Below are 25,275 nucleotides of genomic sequence, written 5' to 3'. Positions count from 1 at the left end.
ATAAAACCAGTATGGAGGTTAAAACATAAGAATAGCAAAATCAATTATATCTACCAAAATAGGTCAAGGGATACACAAAATAAAAAGATTTAAAATATATCATTAACAAAAATGTGGAGGTGGGAGTAAAAGTTTAGTGCTTTTAGAATGTGTTCAAACTTGAGTGATCACCAACTTAACATTTGCGCTCTCTCTGTCTATATATATATGAACCCAATGGTAACCACAAATCAAAACCTATAAGATATACATAAAAAAAAAGAAATTCAAGCATAACACTAAAGAAAGCCATTGAACCACAGAGAGCAAAAAAAGAAAGGAACAAAGAACTACAAAAACAACCAGAAAACAACAAACTGGCAGTAAATACATACCTATCAATAAGTACTTTAAAAGTAAATGGACTAAATGCTCCAATCAAATGATACAAGATGACTCAATGGATTAAAAAATAAAAAAAGAACCCATCTATATGCTGCCTGCAAGAAACTTACTTCAGCTCTAAAGACACAAAGACTGAAAGAGAAGGGATGGAAAAGATATTCTATGCAATTGGAAGCAAAAAGAAAGCTAGAGTAGCAATACTTTTATCAAATGGAATGGACTTTTAAACAAAGACTACACAGCAAGAGTCAAAGGAGGGCATTACATAACAAAAGGATCAATCCAACAGAGGATATAACACTCGTAAATATCCATGCACCCAACACAGGAGCATGGAAATACAGAAAGCAAACATTAACAGTCATGAAATTAACAGTAATGCAATAATAGAAGGGGACTTCAAGAGCCCACTTACATCAATAAATAAATCATCCAGACAGCAAATCAAAGGACAGAGTTGCTTTGAAGAATCTATTAGACTAGATGAATTTAACAGATATATGCCGAACATTCCATCTCAAAACAGCAGAATACACTTTTTTTTTTTAAGTGCACATGGAATATTTTCCAGGACAGATAGATCACATGGTAGGGCACAAAACAAGTCTCAATAAATTTAAGATTGATATCATTATTAAGTATCTTTTCAAACCAAAATAGTATGAAACTAGAAATTAATTACAATTGACAAAAATGGAAAAAAAAACCATGAATGCTAAAAACATGCTACTTAACAACCAATTTGTCAACAGAGAAATCAAAGAAGAAGTAAAACAATACATGGGAACAAATGAAAATGGAAATATAACAGTCCAAAATCTTTGAGATACAACAATAGCAGTTCTAAGTTTATAGCAATATAAAGCTACATCAAGAAACAAAGATAATCTCAAGTAAATGATCTAACATTACACCTGAAGGAACTAGAAAAAGAACAAAGCCCAAAGTTAAGTAGGAATGAAATAATAAATATCAGAGTAGAAATAAATGAAAGAGAGACTAAAAATTAGAAATAATCATTAAAACCAAGATCTAATTCGTTAGAAGGATAAACAAAATTGATAAATTTTTAGCCAGACTCATCAAGAAAAAGAGAGGGCTCAAATAAAATCAGAAATGAAGGAAGAGACATAGCAAACACTACAGAAATACAAAGGATTATGAGAATACTGTGAAAAATTATATGCCCACAAATTGAACAACCTAGGAAAAAAATGGATAAATTCCTAGAAACATCCAATCTTCCAAAACTGAGTCAGCAGGAAATAGAAAATTTGAACAGACTAATTACTAGTAATGAAATTGAATCAGTAATCAAAAAACTCCCAACAATCAAAAGTCCAGGATTAGATGTCTTTACAGATGAATTCAACAAACATTTAAAGAAGAGTTAATACTTATTCTTCTCAAAGTATTCCAAAAAATAGAAGAGGAAAGAAAACTTCCAAATCCATTCTATGAAGCCAGCATTACCCTGACACCAAAACCAGATAAAGACACTCCAAAAAAAAAAAAGAGAGAGAACCATGAGCCAATATCCCTGACAAACATGGATGTAAAAATCCTCAGCTAAATGTTAGCAAACTGAATTCAACAATACATTAGAAAATCACCACAATCAGGGGTGCCTGGTTGACTCAGTTGGTTAAATGTCGGACTCTTGGTTTTGGCTCAGGTCATGATCTCAGGGTCACAAGATCAAGCCCCACATCAGGCTTCACGCTCAGTGGAGAGTCTGCTTGAGATTCTCTCCCTCTCTCTCTCAAACAAATAAATCTTTTTAAAAAATCACCAAAATCAAGTGGGGTTTATTCCAGAGATCCAAGGAAGTGTTTACCATTTGCAAATCAATCAATTGATACATCTCATTAACAGGGGGAAGGATAAAAACCATGTAGTCACCTCAATAGATAGAGAAAAAGCATTCGACAAAATACAACATAATAAAGGCCATATATGAAAAACCCACAGCTAACAGCATTCTCAGTGGGGAAAAAATAAAAGCTTTTCCTTTATGATCAGGAACAAGATGAGAATTTCTATTCTCACCACTTTTATTCAATACAGCACTGGAAGACCTGGCTTCACAACTGGATAAGAAAAAGAAAGAAAAGACACCCAAATTGGTGAGGAAGAAGTAAAACTGTCACTTTTTTGCAGATGACATGATACTATATATGGAAAAAACCTAAGGACTCCACCAAAAAACTATTAGAACTGATAAATGAATGCAGTAAAGTTACAGAATACAAAATTAATATGCAGAAATCTGTTACATTTCTATACACTAATAATGAAGTAGCAAAAAGAGAAATCAAGAAAACAATTCCATTTACAATTGCACCAAAGGAATAGAATACCTAGGAATAAATTTAACCAAAGAGGTGAAAGACTTACATTCTGAAGATGGCATAAACAAATGAAAAAATACACCATGCTCATGGATTTGAACAATTAATATCATTAAAATGTCCGTACTACCCAAGGAAGTCTATAGATTCAATGAAATCCCTATCAAAATACTAATAGCATTTTTCACAAAACTAGAACAAATAATCCCGAAATTTGTATGGAAGACTCGAATGGTCAAAGCAATCTTGAGAAAGAAAAAGTTTGAGGTATCACAATCCCAGATTTTAAGATATACTACCAAGTCATAGTAATCAAAACAGTATAGCACTGGCATAAAAACAGACACATAGATAAATAGAACAGAATGGCAATACCAGAAATAAATCCATGCTTATATGGTCAATTAATTTACATCCAAAGAGGCAAGAGTGTACAATGGGGAAAAGACAGTCTCTTCAATAAATGGTGTTGGGAAAACTGGACAGCTACATGCAAAGGAATAAAATTGGGCCACTTTCTTACACCATAAACAAAAATAAATTCAAAATGGATTAAAGACGTAAATGTAAGACCTGCATCCATAAAACTCCTAAAAGAGAACAGGCAGTAATCTCTTGGGTATTAGCCTTAGCAACATATTTACAGATCTTTCTCTTTAGGCAAGGGGAACAACAAAAATAAACTACTGGGACTATACTATAATAAAATGCTTTGAACACCAATGCAAATCAACAAAATGCAAAGGCAACCTACTGAATGGGAGAAGCTATTTGCAAATGATATATCTGTTAAGGGGGTAATACCCAAAACATATGAAGAACTTACACAGCTTAACACCAAACAACCTCAAAACAACAAAATAACCCCATATAACCTGATTAAAAAATGGTCAGCATGTACTGAATGGAGCACTGGGTGTTATATGCAAACAATGAATCATGGAACACTACATCAAAAACTAATGATGTACTGTATGGTGATTAACATAATAAAATAAAATAAAATTTTTAAAAAAATGATCAGAGGAATTGAATAGACATTTTTCCAAAGAAGACCTACAGATGGCCAAGAGACACATGAAAAGATGTTCTACATCACTAATCATCAGGGAAATGCAAATTACAACCAGAATGAAATATCACCTCACTCTAGTCACGATGACTAGAATCAAAAAGACAAGAAATAAGAAGTACTGGTGAGGATGTGGAGAAAAGGGAATCCTCATGCACTTGATTTTCCTTGGTAGGAATGTAAATTGGTGGAACCGCTGTGGAAAACAGTACGGCATTTCCTCAAAAAATTAAAAATAGACATACCATATGATTCAGTAATTTTACTGCTGAGTATTTACCCAAAGAATATGAAAGCACTAATTCAAGAAGATATATGCACCTCTATATTTATTGCAGCATTATTTACAATAGCCAAGATATGGAAGCAGCCTGTGTCCACCAATAGATGAATGGATAAAGAAGACGTGGGTGTGTGTGTGTGTGTGTGTGTACGTACACATACACATAATGGGATATTATTCAGTCATAAAAAGAATGAGACCTTGCCATTTGTGACAACATGGATGGACCTTCTGGGTATTATGCCAAGTGAAATAAGTCAGACAGAAAAGGACAAATACCATATGATTTCACTTACACCCGGAATCTAAAAACCAACAAAGTGGTGTTTGCCAGAGAGGAGGTGGGTGGGAGAATGGGCAAAATATGTGAAGGGGATTAAGAGGTACAAACTTCCAGTTATGAAATAAATAAATCATGGAGATGAAAAGTACAGCACAGGAAACCATCAATAATATTTTAATAACCTATTTATATGTTAGTAGATGGTGACTACATTTATTGTGGTGAGCATTAAATAAAGTATAGAATTGTCAAATCACTGTTGTTCACCTGAAACTAACATTGTATGTCAACTACACTTCAAAAATAAAAAAATAAAAATTAAAACAAAAAGTTTAATCAAATCTTCATTTTAAATACTTACTGTTTGATCTGTCAGAGGAGGGAGAACAATTTGTTTTTCTATTCTGTTAAGAACTAGCTTCCATAACTCCTTCAAAACTCGCTTTAGGACTGTTTTCTCACAGATTTTTGCTGAGAGACTTAATCTGAAATAAAATAAGACATATAATCACTTATAAGCCCATATCAGGGTATCAGCTTATTTTATTGATCAGAAATTCATGTTTTTCAATACTGAGATTTAAATATATGAATAGGCCTTTATAATTTTCAAATGCTAAATGTCATTTATTGAACAAAATACATAATATTAAAGATATGTTTCAACACATATTTGACAGTTTGCTCTTTGGTAGAAAATGCATTCAGGGTATCTCTCCCCTTAAATTGTTTCCTAAATTGACATCAAGGCCCCCAAAGTATGTGATTTTCATCCACATTCCTAACTTGTATTTACTACACATCCCATATTCACGATGCAGGCCAAACACCAAAGAAACACACTTTTATCATTACCTGGCAGTGCTCCAACATAAAAAAGATGCATATAATTTTACTCGAGAGCCAAAATTTACCAGCTTTATTTTTCAGTTTTATTGATAAACAATTAACATATAACATTGTGTAAGTTTAGGTGTATAACGTAATGATTTGATATGCATATATATTGCAAAATGATTACCACAATAAGTTTAGTTAACATCCACTACCTCAGACAGTTAACAGTTCTTGTAAGATCTATTCTACCCTCTGGAATTTTAAAATATACTATAAAATATTGTTAATATAGTCACCATGCTATACATTACATTCCTAGGACTTATTTATCTTGTAGCTGGAAGTTTGTACCTTTTGACCACTTTTACCCATTCTCCCCATCCCCCTTCAACCTCTGGCAACTACCAATCTGTTCTGTTTCTCTAAGTTCAGGTTTGAAGATACCAAATTTACCAACTTTAATAGGTTTAAATTTGTACTTCTTACAAATTCTTCTTAGGGTGAGAATGATGATAACATTGTCTATTTTTATATAATGCCTTCCTTTAAAAACCTCTTCTGCAGATCTTTTTTGTTTATTACTATATCCATTTTATAAATCAAAAACAGTTCTGAGAAGTTAGGGAACTTGTCCAAGCAAGTGAAGTTAGTAAGTGAGGGCTGAAAAATTCTCCAAATCCAGTGTGTCGTCCAATGCCCCCTTGCTGCCCTGGACAAAAAGGTTACTGTATGAAGGCCCAAGAGTCTGTGCACTCAGTGCTGCAATGGACATTTACTGAATGTGCTGTAATAGGACACTGAACTTTCTGAGGTGCCTTTAATAAAAGCTAATCAAACCTGTTTCACAGAGGGCCTCTGGATAGCCTCATTAACTCCCTATAGTGCTGCCAAGTACTCTGTATGCTTTTGGACTCAGAAATTATAACTTGAATTCTGGTTCTAATAGAGACAGAAGTGATTATTTTAAATTTATGTAATTAATCTCTAAAGGCATGTAACATGTGAAAGGCAAAGGGAAAGATTTCCCAAATACACATTTATGGAGAATTATTTCTCTTAACACTACTATATGCAGATCCCTAGTATATGAAAATGAAGGACAGCAACTTTGGATGAAAAGGAAAGTCAGTGCCCCTGTGCACAGCTATGGAATGTGTAGTCCTGCTCTTTTGGAGACCACTGTTGGAGGGCAGAGCCACGATATGGACATAGGGTAGAAACCCGCAGACTTATCATGGCTGAACGACAGGACCTAACCTCAGAGACACTCCTAGGGTAATCTGAGACAAAACAAATCTGCCACTTTTGTAGCGGATGTGTCATTTCCGTTTTCAAAAGGTCTGAGTTGAAGAATTGACCTTGTTTTTATGGTCTGCTCACATACTTGGCATGCCAACTAACTCAGCTGAGCCTGGAAATGAATGAATAGGTATAAAGTCCTTGACATGTTTGCAGCTCTGCATGGGATTTTTGCCAGATGGAAAAAGAGTTTACAGTTTGTTTTATAGAGTGGGGAGGTCTTGGTGAAGAAACTGAGACATAAGGAAATAAGATGTTTTATTTAGAGAGCCTATACATTTATAACATAACACGATTTCTAAGGGGATTTTTCTCAAAGCTACCTTAGAGACTCCCAGTCCTCTATTATTCATTTTAAATACATGGCATTTGAAAATTGTCTGGTTAATTGGTCTGTGGTCAACCAACCTAGATAACTCCGTTTCCAAAATATAGGCTTTTCAGCTTGCCTTACACAGTTGGTTAACTCTGACAAATTCCTGTTTGTTCATTTAAAATGGACAATAGAGGGCTGGGAGTCTTCAAGGTAGCTGTCATACAGTTGATCAGATTTTCATGAAAACCATATCCAGCTGTTCAATCCCCACCCCCCAGAATGCCTGTCCCTCATTTCTATACCTCTCAGTCCTATCCACCTGGAAAGATCTAACCCAAATGGAATATCTGATGGTCTGAACAAGGAATTAATAACTTAATACCTTATTGTGTTTATTGGTGTACCTTATTTTTCCTAACTTTTTGCCTCCCTGAGAACAGAATTAATACCTGACTTTTAATGGCTTTATGGTTACATATTTTTTTATTAACCCTGAGAATTTCTGCAACTCTTCATGCCTCATGTCTCTTTCTAAAAATTTTAAATCTTTCACAAATTTTTAAAGCTCATAGATTTTTTTTGTATTGTTATATCCTGTCCCTTTCTACTAAGAATTAGAAAAAATTAGGGCGCCTGGGTGGCTCAGTTGGTTAAGCGACTGCCTTCGGCTCAGGTCATGATCCTGGAGTCCCGGAATCGAGTCCCGCATCGGGCTACCTGCTCAGCAGGGAGTCTGCTTCTCCCTCTCCCGCTCCCCCCTCTTGTGCTCTCTCTCTCTCTCACTCTCTCTCTCAAATAAATAAAATCTTTAAAAAAAAAAAAAAAAAAGAATTAGAAAAAATTATATAGAAGATGATATAATGATGTATAATTATAAGTAGAAAATTAAATAAAAATAGAAATAAAATAAAAATAGAAATTAAAATAATTTAAATATGCTGAAAAAAGTGTCCACTGACTTTATGTATTTGCCCCATTTCACAGATGGTGAAATGGATTCAAGGTCTCTCAGCTAGTAGTTGACAGTATTAGGATAACTTAGAACTTTCTGTATGTTCTACAATGTTTGGCTACAGTATATACAAAAATAGTTTTGCTAATGATAAATGACATGTCTCCAAACTGCTGGCTGGAGGTCAAAAACCAGAAGGCATTCTTCCAGTAGGAGTTTTAAGAGAATCGGGACTGCTTTGTCCTGCTCTCCATTCACTATCACACTCATGACAAAATGGTGGTATGTTTATGTGATTTGATTCCATATTGGCCAGAGAAAAGAGCCATCTAATATGATAAAAACATCAAGGGGTTGTGTAGGAAATTAGATGGTAAAAGTCTACAATAAGAAACTAAAGAAGAAATGAAGAAGGCTTTCTGACTTTCTTCCTTTTCTTCTACATCACTTGCCTACCTCCCTCCTGCTAAGCTATCTCCTAGATAGTTCCTCATAAAGGACAGAAAAAACCTAATTTGTCTACCAAATATTAAAATTAAAGTGATAAGAACATTAGTCTTGCTTATGCAGTAAGACTACAAGGAAAGGGAAAGGGAATTAAAATGTAAGTTATAGAATAGGTCCTCCCTACTAATTCTTGCTTTGTTGTCTTTATCTTTAAAGAAAGGTATTGTGTCCTTATTTATCTTGGTCCCTTTGGTATTAATTAATTTGCTGCAACAATACTGACTGAGGTGACATATGCAAACTACCAGGTATAACACTGATCCCTTGGTAGGCTTTCAGAATTATTTTTTACTCTTCTACCTTCAGTTTGGTGCTAGGTATCACTGTTTAAGAAATCATGTCTCCGGTTGTTTTACATCAATGGTTCCCAATTGTGGACACATCTTAAAATATAGGTGCCTCGATTCTACTCCAAACTTACAAAATTAGAACTACTAAGAGTAGGGACTTAGCAGAAGCCTTAAAAAAAACAAGACTTTTTGGTTAAGAACACTGTCTTAGTTGGTCACAAAGGCCTCCATTCCCACCACTGTGAGACCATCATCACCATAGACTCAGGGATTTTGACTCACTGTGTCATCACTACCGTGGGCCTAGAATAAAGTTTGATAAAGATAGGTGCTCAGTAAATTACTGAAGGTTGAGTCAGGCAGTCTACTTGCCTCTGAGCTGAAGTAATTCTAGTCATATTTGTGCTATTCTCTTCTTCAGGTTTCTGACATGGAATCAGACATTCTGGACTCAACCCAGCCTTTTTTGATGTTTTGATGCAAAACAGTGTCTTATCTGAGGAGCATCAAATCCTAATGCTCTTTCCCTTCAGAACACCAAACTCCTTAGTTACCAATATTTATTTCCTCTCCATTTTTCCTTTCCTGCACAAAGTCATTCCTGCTTTTTTCCCATCTGGTAATGAACTAAAAGTCTTTTCCTTTTTAATGAATTAATATATTTCTGTAGAAACCTTTTTAAAGCTGTCTTTTTCCTTAAACCCATATCAATCAAATTTAGGGTAATGGTTAAAGAGACACTAGGTAGAAAACTTACGTTTTGTCCAAGAAGTCCATGAGGGGTCTTAATACAATCTCTGCATCCATTGCCGTGCTGTTCTTATTAGATGCAGTATTTCCATTTGTTCTCATTTGGTTTAATTCAAAACTCATCTGTTTTATACATTCTTCAATGATAAGCTGGAAACTAAAAATAAGAAATATAAATTCTGAAATAAAAGCAAGCAGTTATGACTCCTTTGTCTGTGTCTGTTTAATTCAACTCTGAGGAGTTTGGTCTGTTTCAAATGGTGTGAATTCCCTTGCTCAATAGTCTTCAAACTTCTTGTTCAGCTGCAAAAAATTCTGTTGTGATGAAAGCTTACTTGGGACCCATATATGTAAAGCAGATAAAAGTAACGGTCTTCAGGTTGAATTAATTTGAGTGGGGGTTCATTTGGCTCCATCTCTCACAGTAACAGCTGAGATGTTCCTTTGAGCATTGTTTGGAAAAATGACTGTTCCTGAAAGACTCTTGGCATGTGGGTACACCTTCTTCACTTGGCATCTGGGACTCCATACCCTCTTGGCTTTCCTCTAATCTCATTGGCTATGCTCCTTTCTCAATTACCTGACCTCTAATAATTGGAGTAGGGTGGCCAGACATAGCAAATAAAAAGACAGGATACCCAGGTAATTTAAATTTCAGATAGTGAATTATTTTTTAGTACAAGTATGCCCCATGCAATATTTCGGACATATGTGTACTAAACATATCCATTGTTTATTGATATTCAAATTTAATTGTGTATATCCTATATTTTATCTGGCAATTCTACATTGTAATCCTCTATGCTTGATCACTGGATCACTCCATTTCTCCATCAAATAGAGCTTTTTTTTTTTTTTTTTTTTTTTTTTTTTAATTTTTTTTTATTTATTTGCGAGAGAGAGAATGAGAGACAGAGAGCATGAGAGGGAGGAGGGTCAGAGGGAGAAGCGGACTCCCTGCTGAGCAGGGAGCCTGATGTGGGACTCGATCCCGGGACTCCAGGATCATGACCTGAGCCGAAGGCAGTCGCTTAACCAACTGAGCCACCCAGGCGCCCCATTAGCAAATCTTTATAAAGTATCCTAAATATTAGTGTTCCTAGAATTCTCTGAGGACACTCTTATTTCTTGGCCACTATTATGTTCCCTCCTCCATGAAATTTCTCATGGGTCTCTGGACCTCACTTATTTCAGGCATATGCGAAATGTGAGGTCCTTAGAGAAGTCTTTTTGAACACTCAACCTGAAATGACATTGCTATCATTCTCCATTCCCTTGCAGTTTTTTTTTCTTAATTGCACTATTATTCTATATAGATAAAAATTATTCTATTTATTATTATTATTATTAACACACTGCATACTCTTTATTTCCTGTTGCCCCAACTAGAATGTAAGTTTCATGAGAGCAGGGATTTTTTTTTTTTTAGTGCTATATATTCACACCATGGAACAAGATGCACAAAGAGGTTGCTCAAGAAAAAAATGTTGGAATTTATCAAGGACTCTCCTCCTTCCACCCACTTTTATAACCTCACCACTCTAAGAATTTAAATAACTCTGTGAAGAGTAATTCTTAATATTATTTTTCATCCTTTATATCCCTTACGAAAGTAACTGGCACAAAGTAAGACATTTAAATAATGGAGACTCATCATCACCACCATTCCTCTATTTTGTCTGTCACTTTCATGTTTCCAACAAGAAGAGTAATTATAACAGATATACAGGCAGGCAAGAAGAAAAACATTTAGGAGAATGGGGATAAATGAAAGCTTGGAAAATGGTCCTGTCACTAGAATGGTGATGATTAGAAGAGTCCATCTTAAAAAGTATTGCAATCAAGTCTGTGCCTTTCTTCTTCTTTCTCCACACACAAAGGTTATAGGGTTCATATTATTTGAGAAGTATCCAACTGTACTAATTCCTAAAATTTTATATAGAAGTTTAGGAATTTTCACTATATAGTGCTTCCATTATTAAGTAAGTAGAAAGAATATAAATATTTATCAATGCATGCATGCATTCTACAAATATTTAAAAAATACTATGTGCCTCTTTCAGACTCAGGTCCAAAGGAACCCAGATGTCTGAACATTTGGCTTTTATCTGGCTAGACCTGCCTTTGGACTTTTGTCAGGTAGTGGTTATGGAGGAAAGTAGTGGTGGGCATGGTGGAGAAGGTGAGAAAGTTAAGTGATGAAGGTGGTGGTGTGTGTATTTAGTGAGGGTAGAGGTGGTAAATACTTGGGGCAATAGAAAAGAAAGGTACATAATCTTAGAAAATTTGCACTAGTTGATTACCACTGGGTCATCAGTGATCCTGCTGACTATAATAATACCTTCGAAATAGCGACTTTCTTTTGCACTGATTCTCAAATCATTGTATGAGGGTGGAGGACAGACTGAGCAGAAGGTATGACAGTCATGTTACAAAAATGTTTAAACGAGTTCTCCTACAATAGACCCATATGGTGAACTCCCAGCAGAAGCCAGCTCTGTGTGAGATCAGGCATATGGAAGAAGGGTTATCAGTATATCAGAGATAAGGACATTTTATCTTAGCATTAATCCAGAGTGAACCAACACCTTCATTTTACCTAAAATATTTTTGTCTCTATTAATTTTTGGTAAATTTGCCCAAAATATTTTTTTCTCTATCCATTTTTTGGTTGGAAAAGTCTTTAGTAATCCTGAATAAAAGTGGTACCGGTTAATGGCGATGGATTTTCTGAGCACTCATGAAGCCAAATACTAACAGGAGAATTCCTAGGAAAAGTTCCTGAATTCTTTACTTAACCCAGCTAGCGACTGGTACCAAAGGCATCATTAAAAGAAATGTAGTAAACCAAAAGCCAAAGCCCACAGTGTAAGCACAAACCGAAGTGGCACAAGTTTTGAAAAATAAAAGAAAATCTTTAAGAACATCTTTAAGATGTCACCGAAATGACATCACTTAGTTTCAGTCACAAGTGGGTTCCCTGAGAGCGTGTCAAGAACCCACGAACCCAGGCTTCAGTTGCGTGGTTTGGCTCTGCGCGGGCTCTACTGTGATGTGAAATCATCCTCCCAGCTCCATGTACTAGAATCATTTAATTGTGGGTTTTAAGAACACCAGATAAAATAGATTTGGGGGGCGCCTGGGTGGCTCAGTTGGTTAAGCCACTGCGTTCGGCTCAGGTCATGATCCTGGAGTCCCTGGATCGAGTCCCGCATCGGGCTCCCTGTTCGGCGGGGAGCCTGCTTCTCCCTCTGACCCTCCCCCCTCTCATGCTCTCTCTCTATCTCATTCTCTCTCTCAAATAAATAAATAAAATCTTTAAAAAAAAAAATAGATTTGGGACAATTAAATACACACTTAATTTTAAAGCTCTAAACTGCTAATTAAGACTCTAAAGAGGGTAGATTCAGACTAAAATGACCCAGTTTGACTTCAGAGCATGGTCACCCTGATCATTATAGACTTCCCACCCACACCCTGTGTGTGTGTGATGTAGATCTGGTTGGTTGTATGAGAAATAAATTCATACCAACAGATATATAATAATCATTCTTTTTATAAGGAAAGCATGACATGTGGGTGGTTTATCCCAATAATCCTAGCCCTAATTGCACAAAATATTAAATTCTTTCCTATATTTAAAAAAATAATGAAGCAATAGTACTGGATAACCAGGAGTTTCAATATCTAGGTTAAAATAGTTGGCTTCAAATGAACAAAATACTTCCAGTACCCTTCTAAGAGCACTACTCCTTATTTCATAACTGAAGTTTGCTCAAATTTTTTAAATCATAATTCATATTTCAGCCTTTGTAAACTGAATTCCACCTCCATCAAACAAAACAGAACAAAATAAAATTTTAAAAAAGTATTTATTCATAAGGATGACTTGGCTATTTACAGAAAGTAATTTGAATATGCTTTTTTATTTCTCTCCTGATCACTATTCTGTTTAGTCATCTTATTTCCCATGAGGTTCTGAACACCCCTTGCTCTCCCCGACACCTTTTTATTTTCCCTGACTTGGCCAAATAACCTCTATTTTTGCCTTCTCAGCTGAAGGCAACAGTCTTTTGCTAACCACATATTAATTCACGACTCCAATGAAGAGAGGTAAGCCTAAACTGGCTGACCAAAGGCCCCCATCAACTAAGTGTCACTCAAGTAAGTCAGGGCCAATGAGCTCCAACGTCTCTGGGACAATGTCTACATTTCCAATTCCAGGTAAACAGAACCTTCAAATTGCTTATTAATATCTAGGCCAAGTAAGCAGAATCATCCAGGTCAGCTAACAAAACGCAACAGAGGCAGGGCAATCACCCTGCGCTCAACACAGCAAGGCTGTCTCTTGCTCAGCACCTGTGAAGGTGGGCTGTATAAAGACGATGGACATATCCCTGATAATAAGGAGAAGGCCAATATGGGATTTTTCTTTACTTTGCATCAATGCTGTATTTGAAAAAATTATGTGAGGCTTTTAGTGTCTTTCTCTTTTCAGTCTTTCTGATATAAAAGTAGCATATCTAATCAATAAATGTTTATTAAGCATGTATCTTTCCAAAATCCAATAATAAGTGATGAGTGGGGTTCAAAGAGATAGCTAGCCTTCACCATTAGAGCAATTTTTATAGTGTCATTTGAGAACTGAACACAATAAGTCAACAGTTATTGAACAAATATTTAAAGCAAATTCTGTATGAAGTTAATGAACCTCTTCGAAAATGTGTTTGCTTTTCTATTTCACCATTTTTTATGATGATATAATGGCCTTTTCCTATAGGACCAAAGTGAAATTCATCCAGGATGAATTGTTCTTTCTTTAGAGCCACACTATAGACAGTTAATTTTTTAAAAGTAAGAAAAAAAATTTGCCAGTACTCTCCCATGGAGTAATTACATTATGATTCCTAAGCCCTAAAACCTAAAATCCTGACTTAATTAGGTTATGGGGTTGGATTCAGTTGTTTAGAAGTGCAACTACAGTGATATAATGGCATAAATGCAGCTCAGTCTTCTTTTGTACGTCAAGGTTTTCTCCCTGCCTTTCTCCCTCCCTCCCTCCCTTCCTTCAACAGCCAATTGCTAAACTCTAAACACTAGAATTTCAAGTAGGAATGAGATATGTGGTTTCTGCCCTTAAGAAGTATGCCAGGAAAGTCAGGGAGACAGGCAAGTAAACCAGAACTTAAAGCATAGTGTTGTACGTGCTACCCAACTAAAGGATTACACAGAGTTCTGGGGAACATGTAGCAAGATATCATGGTTAAATTGAGGGGTCATGAAAGATTGTTCAGATGAGATAATGCTTGGATTGATTCCTGAAGTTAAATGGATGTAGCCAGTCAGAGGAGAGAAACAGCATTGAAGGCATGATTACTATTAGGGGAAACCTAACCCAGTTGGCTAATAACTACTTAGGTCACTTACCTTTCACCATAAGTGATGCTGAGCTCATCCAGAACCCTGTTGAGTTTAACTTGAAGTTCTTTTAGAATAGTACTAGCTTCAGGATCTAGCTGCAGAGAGACCATAAACAGTATTACTCTGGAGTTCTAAGAAAGCATGCTTTTGTTTCTCTTATAAGCATTTTGCTTATTACAAGGCAAACTTCAAACAATAGAACATACATACCCTCTTTCCTTTCCTTTTTTTTAAATCTTTGAATTCAAGTGCAAAATTTAGGAAATCCTAAATATATATGAAATATATATATATAGATAGATAGATCGAAATGCATGGCATGCATACAAATAAGAGCTACATAGCAAAGCCTTTGTTGGTTACAGCAATGGGATGCAAGGCATGACAAGATAACCTCCGAAACACGGTCACTTCATAACTTTGAAAACATATCATGTCATACATTAGTGAATATACATGTTGCTTCAAAATGTATTTCAATCTTTAATATCCCTGTAAACACCTAGGTCCATTAAAAATTTAAAAAACAGTAAGAAAAATTAATTTTGAGTGTTCCATTGTAGCTTATTTGAAGGTATTTTTATATTTGTCTATGGAATTAAAAGAATAGGAAAAATAAATTATCCGAGTACTCCAATGTTTCCCTGAGGTTATATAGATCTGACTTCTCTTCCTCGATGCCAGTTTGCAGCTCAGAGTTCAAGAGCCAATGTTTCTCATTTTATTTTCATTTTTATTTAAGTATTCAAATATTTATAGTTTGAAGTTAAGCTATTGAGCAAATTTAGGGTCAAAAGAAAAAATAATTAAATCAAGATAACATATTTGAAGCTTACTTTTCCAATGCAAACTTTAAAAGTCAACTATTCTTTTTACTTGGTTTTAGTTCTTAAAATGTTAACTATTACAGAAAACCTATACTATACATAAACATAAACAAATATATCAATCTATTAACTGACAAAATTTTTTTTGTAATTAAAGTTCAGGACCAACACAAACTTTACTAGCACTTTAGAAACTTATTCTGTTCATTAAGTATGTTTTTTGCAAACTAATTGTCAAAAAAGAATGACTTGTAATAGATGTATTGTCTCAAGTTGATAGGAATTCATGTAAAGCAATCTAGAATATTCTCTGAAATTTAAGTCATCCTTCCTTTGAATCTTTAGAAATTATTTTCCTGACATTAATACCTATAATTCTTACACAAGCTGATCTACTATTGAAAAGTAGGGATAGGATTAAGCCAACTTTTGGGAGTAGAACAAATTAAAGGAGGACTTAGTGTAAACAGGAGAACCTAAGAAGGACACTAAAAATACAGGACCCAATAGCAATTTAAACTCCTGAGAGCCAGCCCAGGACCAAATAATGTCACAGTATACACTGGTCATTAAGTACTGTAATCCTCCAAGAGTGTTTTCTAGTACTAAGAAACTCTTAGGAAGAAGTATTATTTATATATCTCAACAAGCTGGATAGCTCTAGCTTGTCTTAACAGGACTAAAAACACTTGAATGGAAATAAAAAACTGCATTTGGCATCTGACTATTGATTATATCAGACCAATCATTTATGTCAATTTAGACTCAAATTCAGGTGGTTTCCGCCTTGGTTAGTTTCTGCTGCCCTTCTATAGAGCTAATGTGATTCTTCTGGACTTTATCTTTTTTCTGTCCCTATCACCAGACAGGCTCACAGCTCTTACCCACAGATACACAAGCCACTGTAACAAATATAAATTTCTATAGGAGTTGGAAAATTGGAATATCCTTGAGTCTCATACTTTCTGAGAGTTCCATTAAGCTATAACTGGTTGTAAGGCAGTGATTCAGAAAGACAATTAGATAGTATGTACTTTAAAAAGACACTTACAGGCATTTAAACACAAATAGCCTAATAAACCATAACTCCTCAAACTTCAACCAAGAAAACATTTGTGGATTGCCTGTCCAATCCTAGGGAACCATGCAGGCTGAATGTTTTTTATCATATTTTCTTGCCACTGACCTAATACCAATTTTAACCCGATTTCATTTGGATAAAATTGTTGGAGAATAGCAATGAGAGAGAAGCCCTTCCATCATTTTCTTCAGGCTCCCCACTCTTTGGTAAGCCACTTGGGGTGACAGATGGTAGTTCCCCACCCACACACCTGCCACCTCCACGGAAATGGCTATGAGAGTACAGTTTTCTTCAGGAAATGGGGTTGCTTTTTATTTAAAATGTGCATTTTGTTTTCATACTAGTTTGATATACATATTGATGGTTTTTTCACTTATAAGATAATGACTTTAAAGTCATATACAATGGTTAGATAGGTCAGTTGGATGAGATTATGCTATTTTCCCATAAATTATTTTAGTCCACCTTGTATTTTGTGAATGGAAATTTCTTATCAAATAATTTGCTGTTGCTTGAAAATCTGAAACTATCAAATCTATAGCAATTTAAATATTTGATGACAGTTTTTCACTTCCTGATAGAAGCTTAAGTTTCTAAGTAGGTGTAGACAAACACTTCGGTCATGTAACCAGGCCAAAAAAAAAAAAAAGAAAAGGAAAATTTTAGTTTCAGTTAAGTACTTGATGTTTATCTGATCCAAATCATACCATTAAACCACTGAAACAGTAATTATGAGGCTAAATTGCAGGTCTTTTGTAATAATAATTGTCATAAATATCGTAATCATCTAGTTATAAAACAATCTCTTTAGGCAGCAAATTAACCAATTTTTAAGTTCTGCATTTCTTTATGTGCCCATATTGAAGAAGTTTTCCTTACTACTACAAACTTCCTAAAGTTTGTAAAGAATAATAACTTGGGCTTTCAGGCTTTATTGCCTAAATTACCAACAGCACGTTTTACAAATTATTGGCTACTTTGAAAAGGTAAAAGATTACCTGGTTTTTCCCCCCCAAGATTTAAAACTTAGCCTGGTTCTAACTGTAATATGATATCAAACATCAAAATTAACTTGCATTTTTGTATTGTTATTTAGTTATTAAAAGCAAAAAAAAAAAAAAAAAAGAAAAAGAAAAAGAAACAAATCAAGCATTCAAAAGTCACAGTTAATAAATTTATTCTAATTAGAAACTGAATTACCATGTGTACCTAAACAACTTGGCTGGCAAAAAATAAACAATAAATGGCTCCACATAAAGAGGAAAATTTAAGAATACAAAGTCAAAGCTGAATTTACGGGAAAGCTTTCAAAACAGATTTTATCCACACTCCATGAAGGGTTTTAGAATTCCAAAATCAAGGCTGGTAAAGTGTGGTTCTAATGATCAGAATGAACCATAGTCATACATCGGTGCTATCTTTAGTTTTTACACCACTGAGAGATCTTACACCGCTGAGCTGTGATAATATAAATGAGTTGTCTGGAAGAGACAGCTAGCATGCAAGTTATCTTTTAAGCTATTTTTCCTTAAGGCCTACTTTTCTTTTTCCTTTAAAAGACAATTTACCTATCACCTCAATCCTCCCCCCTCCCCATGGTTCCGGCCCCACGCAGTCAGGAGCTCTAACTTCTCCACTAACTGTGCTGTTTACAATGATCTGTACAAGTCTCTCTTAATTGTTCTCTTATTAATCTATCTCTTCCACTGGAATCTATCTTCCTTAGCTGTCCATCCTGGGTGTCTGGCCCCACATGCCTAGGCATTTACCAAATATTTGAGGAAGGAGGTGAGGGCAGAAAGAAGCATGAAAATTTTCCCTCAAAGGAAATCCTGATACCCAGAGTGCTCCTTCTTGGAGTGATAATTTGCATTGACTATTAATAGAATACTTTTGCATTTGAAATCTTTCATTCCTTAGCAACCATATTTTCTGGAGTTACAAACTCAGTCCTGATTTCAAATTTTTGTCTCATTGTCAGACCTAGTCAGATTATGTCCTGATATTCATCTGGTTTCAAAAATATGGTTACCATACCCACTCTGCACGTTTCGTTTGTTTGTTAATTTTCTACCAGCACGAATTCTTTCCCTATGTGAAGGGAGTACATGTTATTTCACCCTCTTAAAACAGCAATTATTAATCCAACCATCAAGCTCTTGCTGGAGAGATAACTAGTCAGTTGGAGAGAGGCATTTAAACTCAACAGCTCAATACAAACTCTTGAAAAATAAAGGCTTTGTAGGAAGAAATTTTGTGTGAATTTGATTCCTTTTCTCCATTGCTCATTACTATCTCATTTCCTTTCTGTTGTTTATGGTTTACTAGACTGTTTTTCCTCCTGTTCAGCTCCTCAATGTTAGAGTTTCATTATTTGCTTAGCTAAAGAAGTACAGAGCAGGGGTGCCTGGGTGGCTCAGTCCGTTAAGCCACCGCCTTTGGCTCAGGTCATGATCTCAGGGTCCTGGGATTGAGCTCCACATCAGGCTCCCTACACAGCAGGGAGTCTGCTTCTTCCTCTCCCTTCGCCCATCCTCCTGCTCTCTCTCTCCCTCTCAAATAAATAAAAAATCTAAAAAAAAAAAAAAAAAAAAAAGAAGTACAAAGCAGGGAAGATGATCACTCCCTGACCCTCATCTACACAGGGTCTAAAATTTGATTAAGACTGATGGATTTCACACCCCAAAGATTTTTGCAGAAAAATCCTTCAATAAATGCAAATTTCATAATTCTTTCTATGAAAAAGAAAGTCTCATTTCCAAGAAAAGCACTGTTCAACTTGAGCTCTTGGTTCCTCCTTTTGGATTTTGTTCCATCAAATATCCCTTTCTATCTTCCAACCCTCCATCATTATCTTTATTACCACATCCTATAAATGTGCTCATTTTGTTAAAAAAAAAAAAAGAACAAATTAAAGAATAAAACCCTAACTTATTTTATACTATCTTCTCATCAACATCTTGCTAATAATTTTTTTTCTTCTCTTGACCATCAAACTGTTCACAATCTCATTTCTTAAATATTTAGCAACACTAGTGTAGTTTCTGCTCTGGGTACAACACTGAAATGTTCACATATAGATCACCAGTGATCTCTTAATTGTGATCTCCAGTGACTTTTATTCAACCCACTCATGCTGCGTTCACTTTTGGTTTCTCAAGCTCTTTATTCCTTGCTTCTCTGGAAACTACCTTCTCCTAGCTCTCCTATTTTTCTGCCTATCATTTGTCTATCTCTGACTTCCCTTCCTCTATATAATCCTGAGACATCAATATTTTTTCCCTTCCTCGTCTACTTTTTTTTTCACTCTATTCTCTCTTCTTGAGTAATCACATCCATGTCTATGTCTTTAACTCCCACCCCTATGCTAACAAACCCCTGAATCTATATCTACAGCTTTAACAGGATGTCTGAGCACTGTGTCTATATTCTCACGTGCCTATTGACCTTTTCTACTTGGATGACCTAAATGTCAACATATCAAAAAGTGAACTTATTACTTGCCCATCCTTATGTCTCTGACTTGATTGATAGCATACAGTTGTTTAAGGAAGAAATGTGAAAATCATCTTTGACTCCTCTTTGCCTTCTACCTTCCACATTCACTTGGATACCAAATACAATAATATCTCTGAGATATTTTCTCCATCTGTCCTATCCTCTTCAACTTCTGATGCAGAATTTTTCTCATCTAGATTATAATGCAATCATCACAAAGTTGTGTTGTTTCCTTTTTTATTCCATCTTCCTAACTATTCCTAGAGTTGTTTTAATCAAGGCTAAACCTGCTACCCCACCAGTTGGTTTTCAACAAGGGACGTGCTTCAAGCAATTTATTATAATCTTATTTGGGCTATGCTTTTTTTTTTTTTTTTAATTATTACTTCTCTCCAGCCCTTCTATTTGACCAGAAATTATCCAACCTAAAATGGCCAGCTCAACTTAAAATATATATTTGAGAAATCACTGAACATTCCCTAGTGAATCCAGCAGGAAATTGCTCTCCTTGAAATGCCCTAAATCACTTTGCAGAGGTATGGCATTCAGCATGGGTACTGTAGTATGTTGTCTGAAATTAAAAAAAAAAAAAAAAAAAAAAAAAAAATGTGTCCTCACTCCACCAATGCTACCCTGTCTTTTGTTTCCTTTTTTATTCCTCTTAGGAGAGACCCTCCCCAAGAACTTACAAGACCATTTTAAGAGACAGACTATGACATTTTCTTTATGCCATCAGGTTTGCATGAACTGTTATGTTGGAGTATCAGTTATATAAATTAATGCTTCTAACTTCTGGTTTCAAAAGTTGAACACCAGTAGCTGTCTCTCATCCTAATTAAAGAGAGTATGCAGTAAATCCAACTGTCATTGTACTTCAAATCAACTAAATGCCTTTGAGATACGGTACATTAGGTTCTTCAGCTTAGACAACTGAAAAGGAAAAATGCCTTTCATTTTTCTCTGTACTTTGAAAAAAATGATACCTTCAAAACTTATGAGTGACATGACATTCTTTTCTCTTAGTTGAAACCGTTTTTTTTCTTTCTCAACTACAACACATAGACTATACCTCTACTCTATGGATTGCTAACAAGGTTGTTGTCCTTATAACCACAGAATTTTAGAATTAGAATGAATTTCAGAAATCATACAGTACCACTCCCTCTTTTTTACAAGTGGGAAAACCGAGGCCTAGACAATGTGCCATGATCCCTGACATATTTGGGGGACACATGAGGATTGAGAAGCAGCAGTTGAAGAAGCTCTATTTTTTTAAAAGACATTCTCTTCTGAAAACCCTCAGTGAAAAAATAAAACAAACAAGTACAATAACTTGACTGAGAAGGAACTTTGGGCTTATTAGCTCCATCTATTGGCTGACTAACCATGAAACCGGACAGAGTAGGATTCAGTCAGGAGTAGAAGAAACAAGACACAGAATTTATGTTCAGGATTTATTCTGTAAAAGCTGCCTTTATACCCTGTCTCACTCTCTCTTCCCCATTCTGCTGTTCCCATTACTGAACACATCCACTGTTAGGTGATGTGAATATCGTCTGTTCAATCTGAGGGACTGAGTACCTGTTGAACATTAATCAATGGGGACAGAATTCCCTCAGGGAGCCATTTGCATGAGGTGCCGGAGGCCCCCTCAATCAAGTACAAGAAGAGAAGACGGGGACTGGTTGGGTGAGAGACGTAAGTTAGCTTCGTCTGCATTGATTTATGGTTTGTGAAGGCAGCCATACACCATAGAAGAGGATCACAAGACAATAAAATTGGTCTATTATAGAAAATGTCAGTGACATTCTATTTTTTTTTCCCTCCCTCCTGGCTACAGCTTGCATTCTCTTGAAAGTTTTCTTAAGGTTCAGAGACAGGTGAGTTTAAAGAGAGACTTGATGGCACAAGAGTGACCCTGTGATCTCCCGGGAATGCTCTGGGGAATGAGGCTGACCAGCAGCACCTGCTTCAGTCTGTATTTCCATCCTGACCTGGGTCACCAGAAACTTCTCAACCTCCTAGGTAGCATCTTTCCTTAATTTCATAAAGCGTAGCACTTAGCTGAACTTTCCGTGGTAGTGGCGCTAAATTCTTAATCATATCTATTAAGTCACCTTGATGCGATTTGCCCTTCTGGCCCTCATTATTCTTTTAATTTTCTATTAAGTCCGATTTGTTAACTCTAATTGTAGAGATGGCTCCGAGGAGAAAGAAACCCCGCAAGAGCCGCATGCTGCCAAAATGAAAGGCCACTGCCTGAAACAGTTCTCCTTGTTACCTGCTGCCATAAAACTAAAAATAGCTGCTTGCTTTTACTGAATTCAGCCAGAGGACATCCCACCTTTGAGCTCTATTTACACATTAAGAGGCTAGAGGTTGCAGTTTATTTTTCAAATTGTTGCAGGGTGAGATATAATAATTACAACTTTCATTTAAAAGATATTTTCAAATTTAGAAAGTACTGAGCTGGTGGGGGGCGGGGGGCTTCACTCCCAAACCTTATTACTTTAATTGTTCTGACTCCTAATAAACTTCCTATCTCAACTCCCGCTGCCCTACAGATTCAGTAAATATAACTGGCAACAACAGATCCTTCTATTAAATAGAAAAAAAACTTTGCAAATTGCTTTAGGAAACAATTTTAGAACTAAAAGGAAGCTATGACTAGTTTACATTGTCTATTTTATTATCTAAGACTTTTGATACATACTTTATAATTTGCTTTGTAATTGTTGGGAAAGATATGAAAACAGTAGATTGATTCTCACTAATGTATTAACTATTGAGTTATATCTCTATTTACATTAAAGAGAAAAGGCGAGACAGATCAGAAACTTGAACATAACGCTTACCCTCCATACAACATCACCACCTTTTGATAAGATTATATATAAAATGTAAGCATAAAGTCTAAAATGTTAAAGAAAATTCTGAATGTTCGTTTATCACTACAAATTGGTCACCTACATTTATGGATTACTGCATTCCGTAATACAATGGTACATTTGCTTGGGGCGCTGGGTGGCTCAGTCCTTAAGCGTCTGCCTTCGGCTCAGGTCATGATCCCAGGGTCCTGGGATCGAGCCCCGCATCGGGTTCCCTGCTCAGTGGGAAGCCTGCTTCTCCCTCTCCCACTCCCCCTGCTTGTGTTCCCTCTCTCGCTGTGTCTCTCTCTGTCAAATAAATAAATAAAATCTTTAAAAACATCCAGTACATTTGCTTGCAGGACTGCATGCTGTCTCAAGGTCCATTCAAACACATGGAATCCTTTGTGTCCTCAAGATTCAAAACATTAAGTAGATCAGTCAAATGTGTTGCACAGATAAGACAAAGGGGCATTTGGAGCCATTTCCTAATTACCTGGTTGCTGTTCTAAAAGCAAAGAACGGTAATTCTCAAAATGTGGTCCCCTGAGCCGTAGATCACATCAGCTGGGAATTTGTTAGTAATGCAAATCATCAGGCCCCACCCAACCTACAGAATCAAAAAGTCTAGGGATGGAATTCAGCAATGTGTGTTTTAATTACCCAGGCAGTTCTGATGCATACTGAAGTTCAAGAACCACCAGCATAAAGTATTATTTCCTTTAAAGCAGTGCTCTTCAATCCCCTGTTGCCAGCAAGTATAAAGTTAAAAGGATAATGCTAAGAAAAATATGATAGGGGTTAATTTCTGTCCTCTCCGGTGGGGATTTGCTTAGCTGAAGACTAAGTCCTTACAGGTAATAGGTTTTACAATGAATTTCAATCAGCTACATGCATACACTTTTGGGTCAGATGCAGTTTCTACCTTTTCGAATTCAACATTAAAAAAATGAAACAGGATATAGACAATGCTTTTCTGAAACAAAAGAATAAATTGCTCATGAAAATATACACATGTTTAGGATAGGTGGGGTTATGCTCCACATTCCATGGCTCTGTTCAGGACAGTTTACCACAGTGAAATGTGTCAAGAGATTCAATTATTTTTAAGACACAGCAATGAAAATAATATTACCACTGTATCTAATGAGTTTGCTTTGTGGCCAGCAGAATAAGAGAATTTAGCTAAGCAAACAAATGCCCCTATTTCCCCTAAATGTCTTAATGATGGCTAACTTCTAGCATTTGAAGTACTGTCAGGAAGTTAGCAGGGTTATGGATAATTATGGATTCTATCATTCAGGACGATTGTACCAATGCAATATTGTGAAGGAGTAATGCCTCTTCTGCTTACACAGCATGGTCATAATTCTTCTAAATCAATTACTACAAGTTCTACAGAGCTTCATAACCAATATCTTATGACTTCCTGAAATGAAATTAAATTTTGGATTATCTGATTTTCTTTTTCATGTACTTATACAAATTAGATTGCAGATCAAGGAAATGCAATGGAGTCCTTTTCATAGGCTGTAGCAATTTATCTTTATGAAAAAATGAATACAGGGTGTATATTTATTTGCAATTGCTCTGCGCTGAATTATACTAAGTTATACTGAGTTTAATAAGCTATTAAAATAATGTAAACCAAAGTATATCTGTCTTACTTTTGAGGTATTTGAGCTACCTGAGAATGATAAAATGATCATTCACCAATAATGAAAATGATTACCTGACATCCTGACAATCATTTTGCCATTACGGTGTCATAAAGGGACCGATAATGCAGTAGGGCGATTGTGGTGCACATAATTTAACTTCTAGAACAAGGCAGTCCATACTCATGGGTTGGCTACTTTATCTGGTTTAGCGTAGTGTGTCCCAAAACAATATGCACGTGAAAAATCATGTGAGATGCTTTATATATGTATTAAAAAAAAAGACAGACTCTGGGCCTCATTTCGAAGGTTATGTTGTTTCCTGGCTCGTGTGAGTTATTATATTTTCTACATTCTTCACAGTAATCAGAGTTGTTATGCCAAACACATGCTCTTCATTTTTACACAAGGAAGCGTGTGGGAAAGTCACGATATAGGAGAAGAAATTTAGTGGTTTGCTTTTCTCTTTTCTTTCTAAATAGGGCACTAGATAAAAAAAGAAAAATGTGCCCACATGGCCTCCAGGATACTGTGCATGCAGGTGGTAACCGCGTCTGGTTGGGACTGCTGATGGAGCCACTGACAAAAAGCAGCATCAG

General features: G+C 35.8%; 1 protein-coding gene across 8 annotated transcripts in view; it reads right to left on the bottom strand.

Moving 5' to 3' along the window:
• The window catches only part of UNC13C (unc-13 homolog C), a 591,291-nt gene that overhangs the window by 77,784 nt on the left and 488,232 nt on the right, over window positions 1–25,275 (bottom strand). For all 8 annotated transcript variants that reach the window (XM_032417734.1, XM_032417733.1, XM_032417735.1 and 5 more), the window contains 3 exons: window positions 14,752–14,840; window positions 9,332–9,481; window positions 4,735–4,858 (listed from right to left, as the gene is read on the bottom strand). In XM_032417734.1, coding sequence (XP_032273625.1) covers window positions 4,735–4,858; window positions 9,332–9,481; window positions 14,752–14,840 — 363 coding nt within the window. The remainder of the gene's footprint in view (window positions 1–4,734; window positions 4,859–9,331; window positions 9,482–14,751; window positions 14,841–25,275) is intronic.

Source organism: Phoca vitulina, unplaced genomic scaffold (genome assembly GCF_004348235.1).
Source record: "Phoca vitulina isolate PV1807 unplaced genomic scaffold, GSC_HSeal_1.0 scaffold20, whole genome shotgun sequence".
NCBI classification, from domain to species: Eukaryota; Metazoa; Chordata; class Mammalia; order Carnivora; family Phocidae; genus Phoca; species Phoca vitulina.
This window is presented reverse-complemented; position numbering and strand designations above follow the sequence as displayed.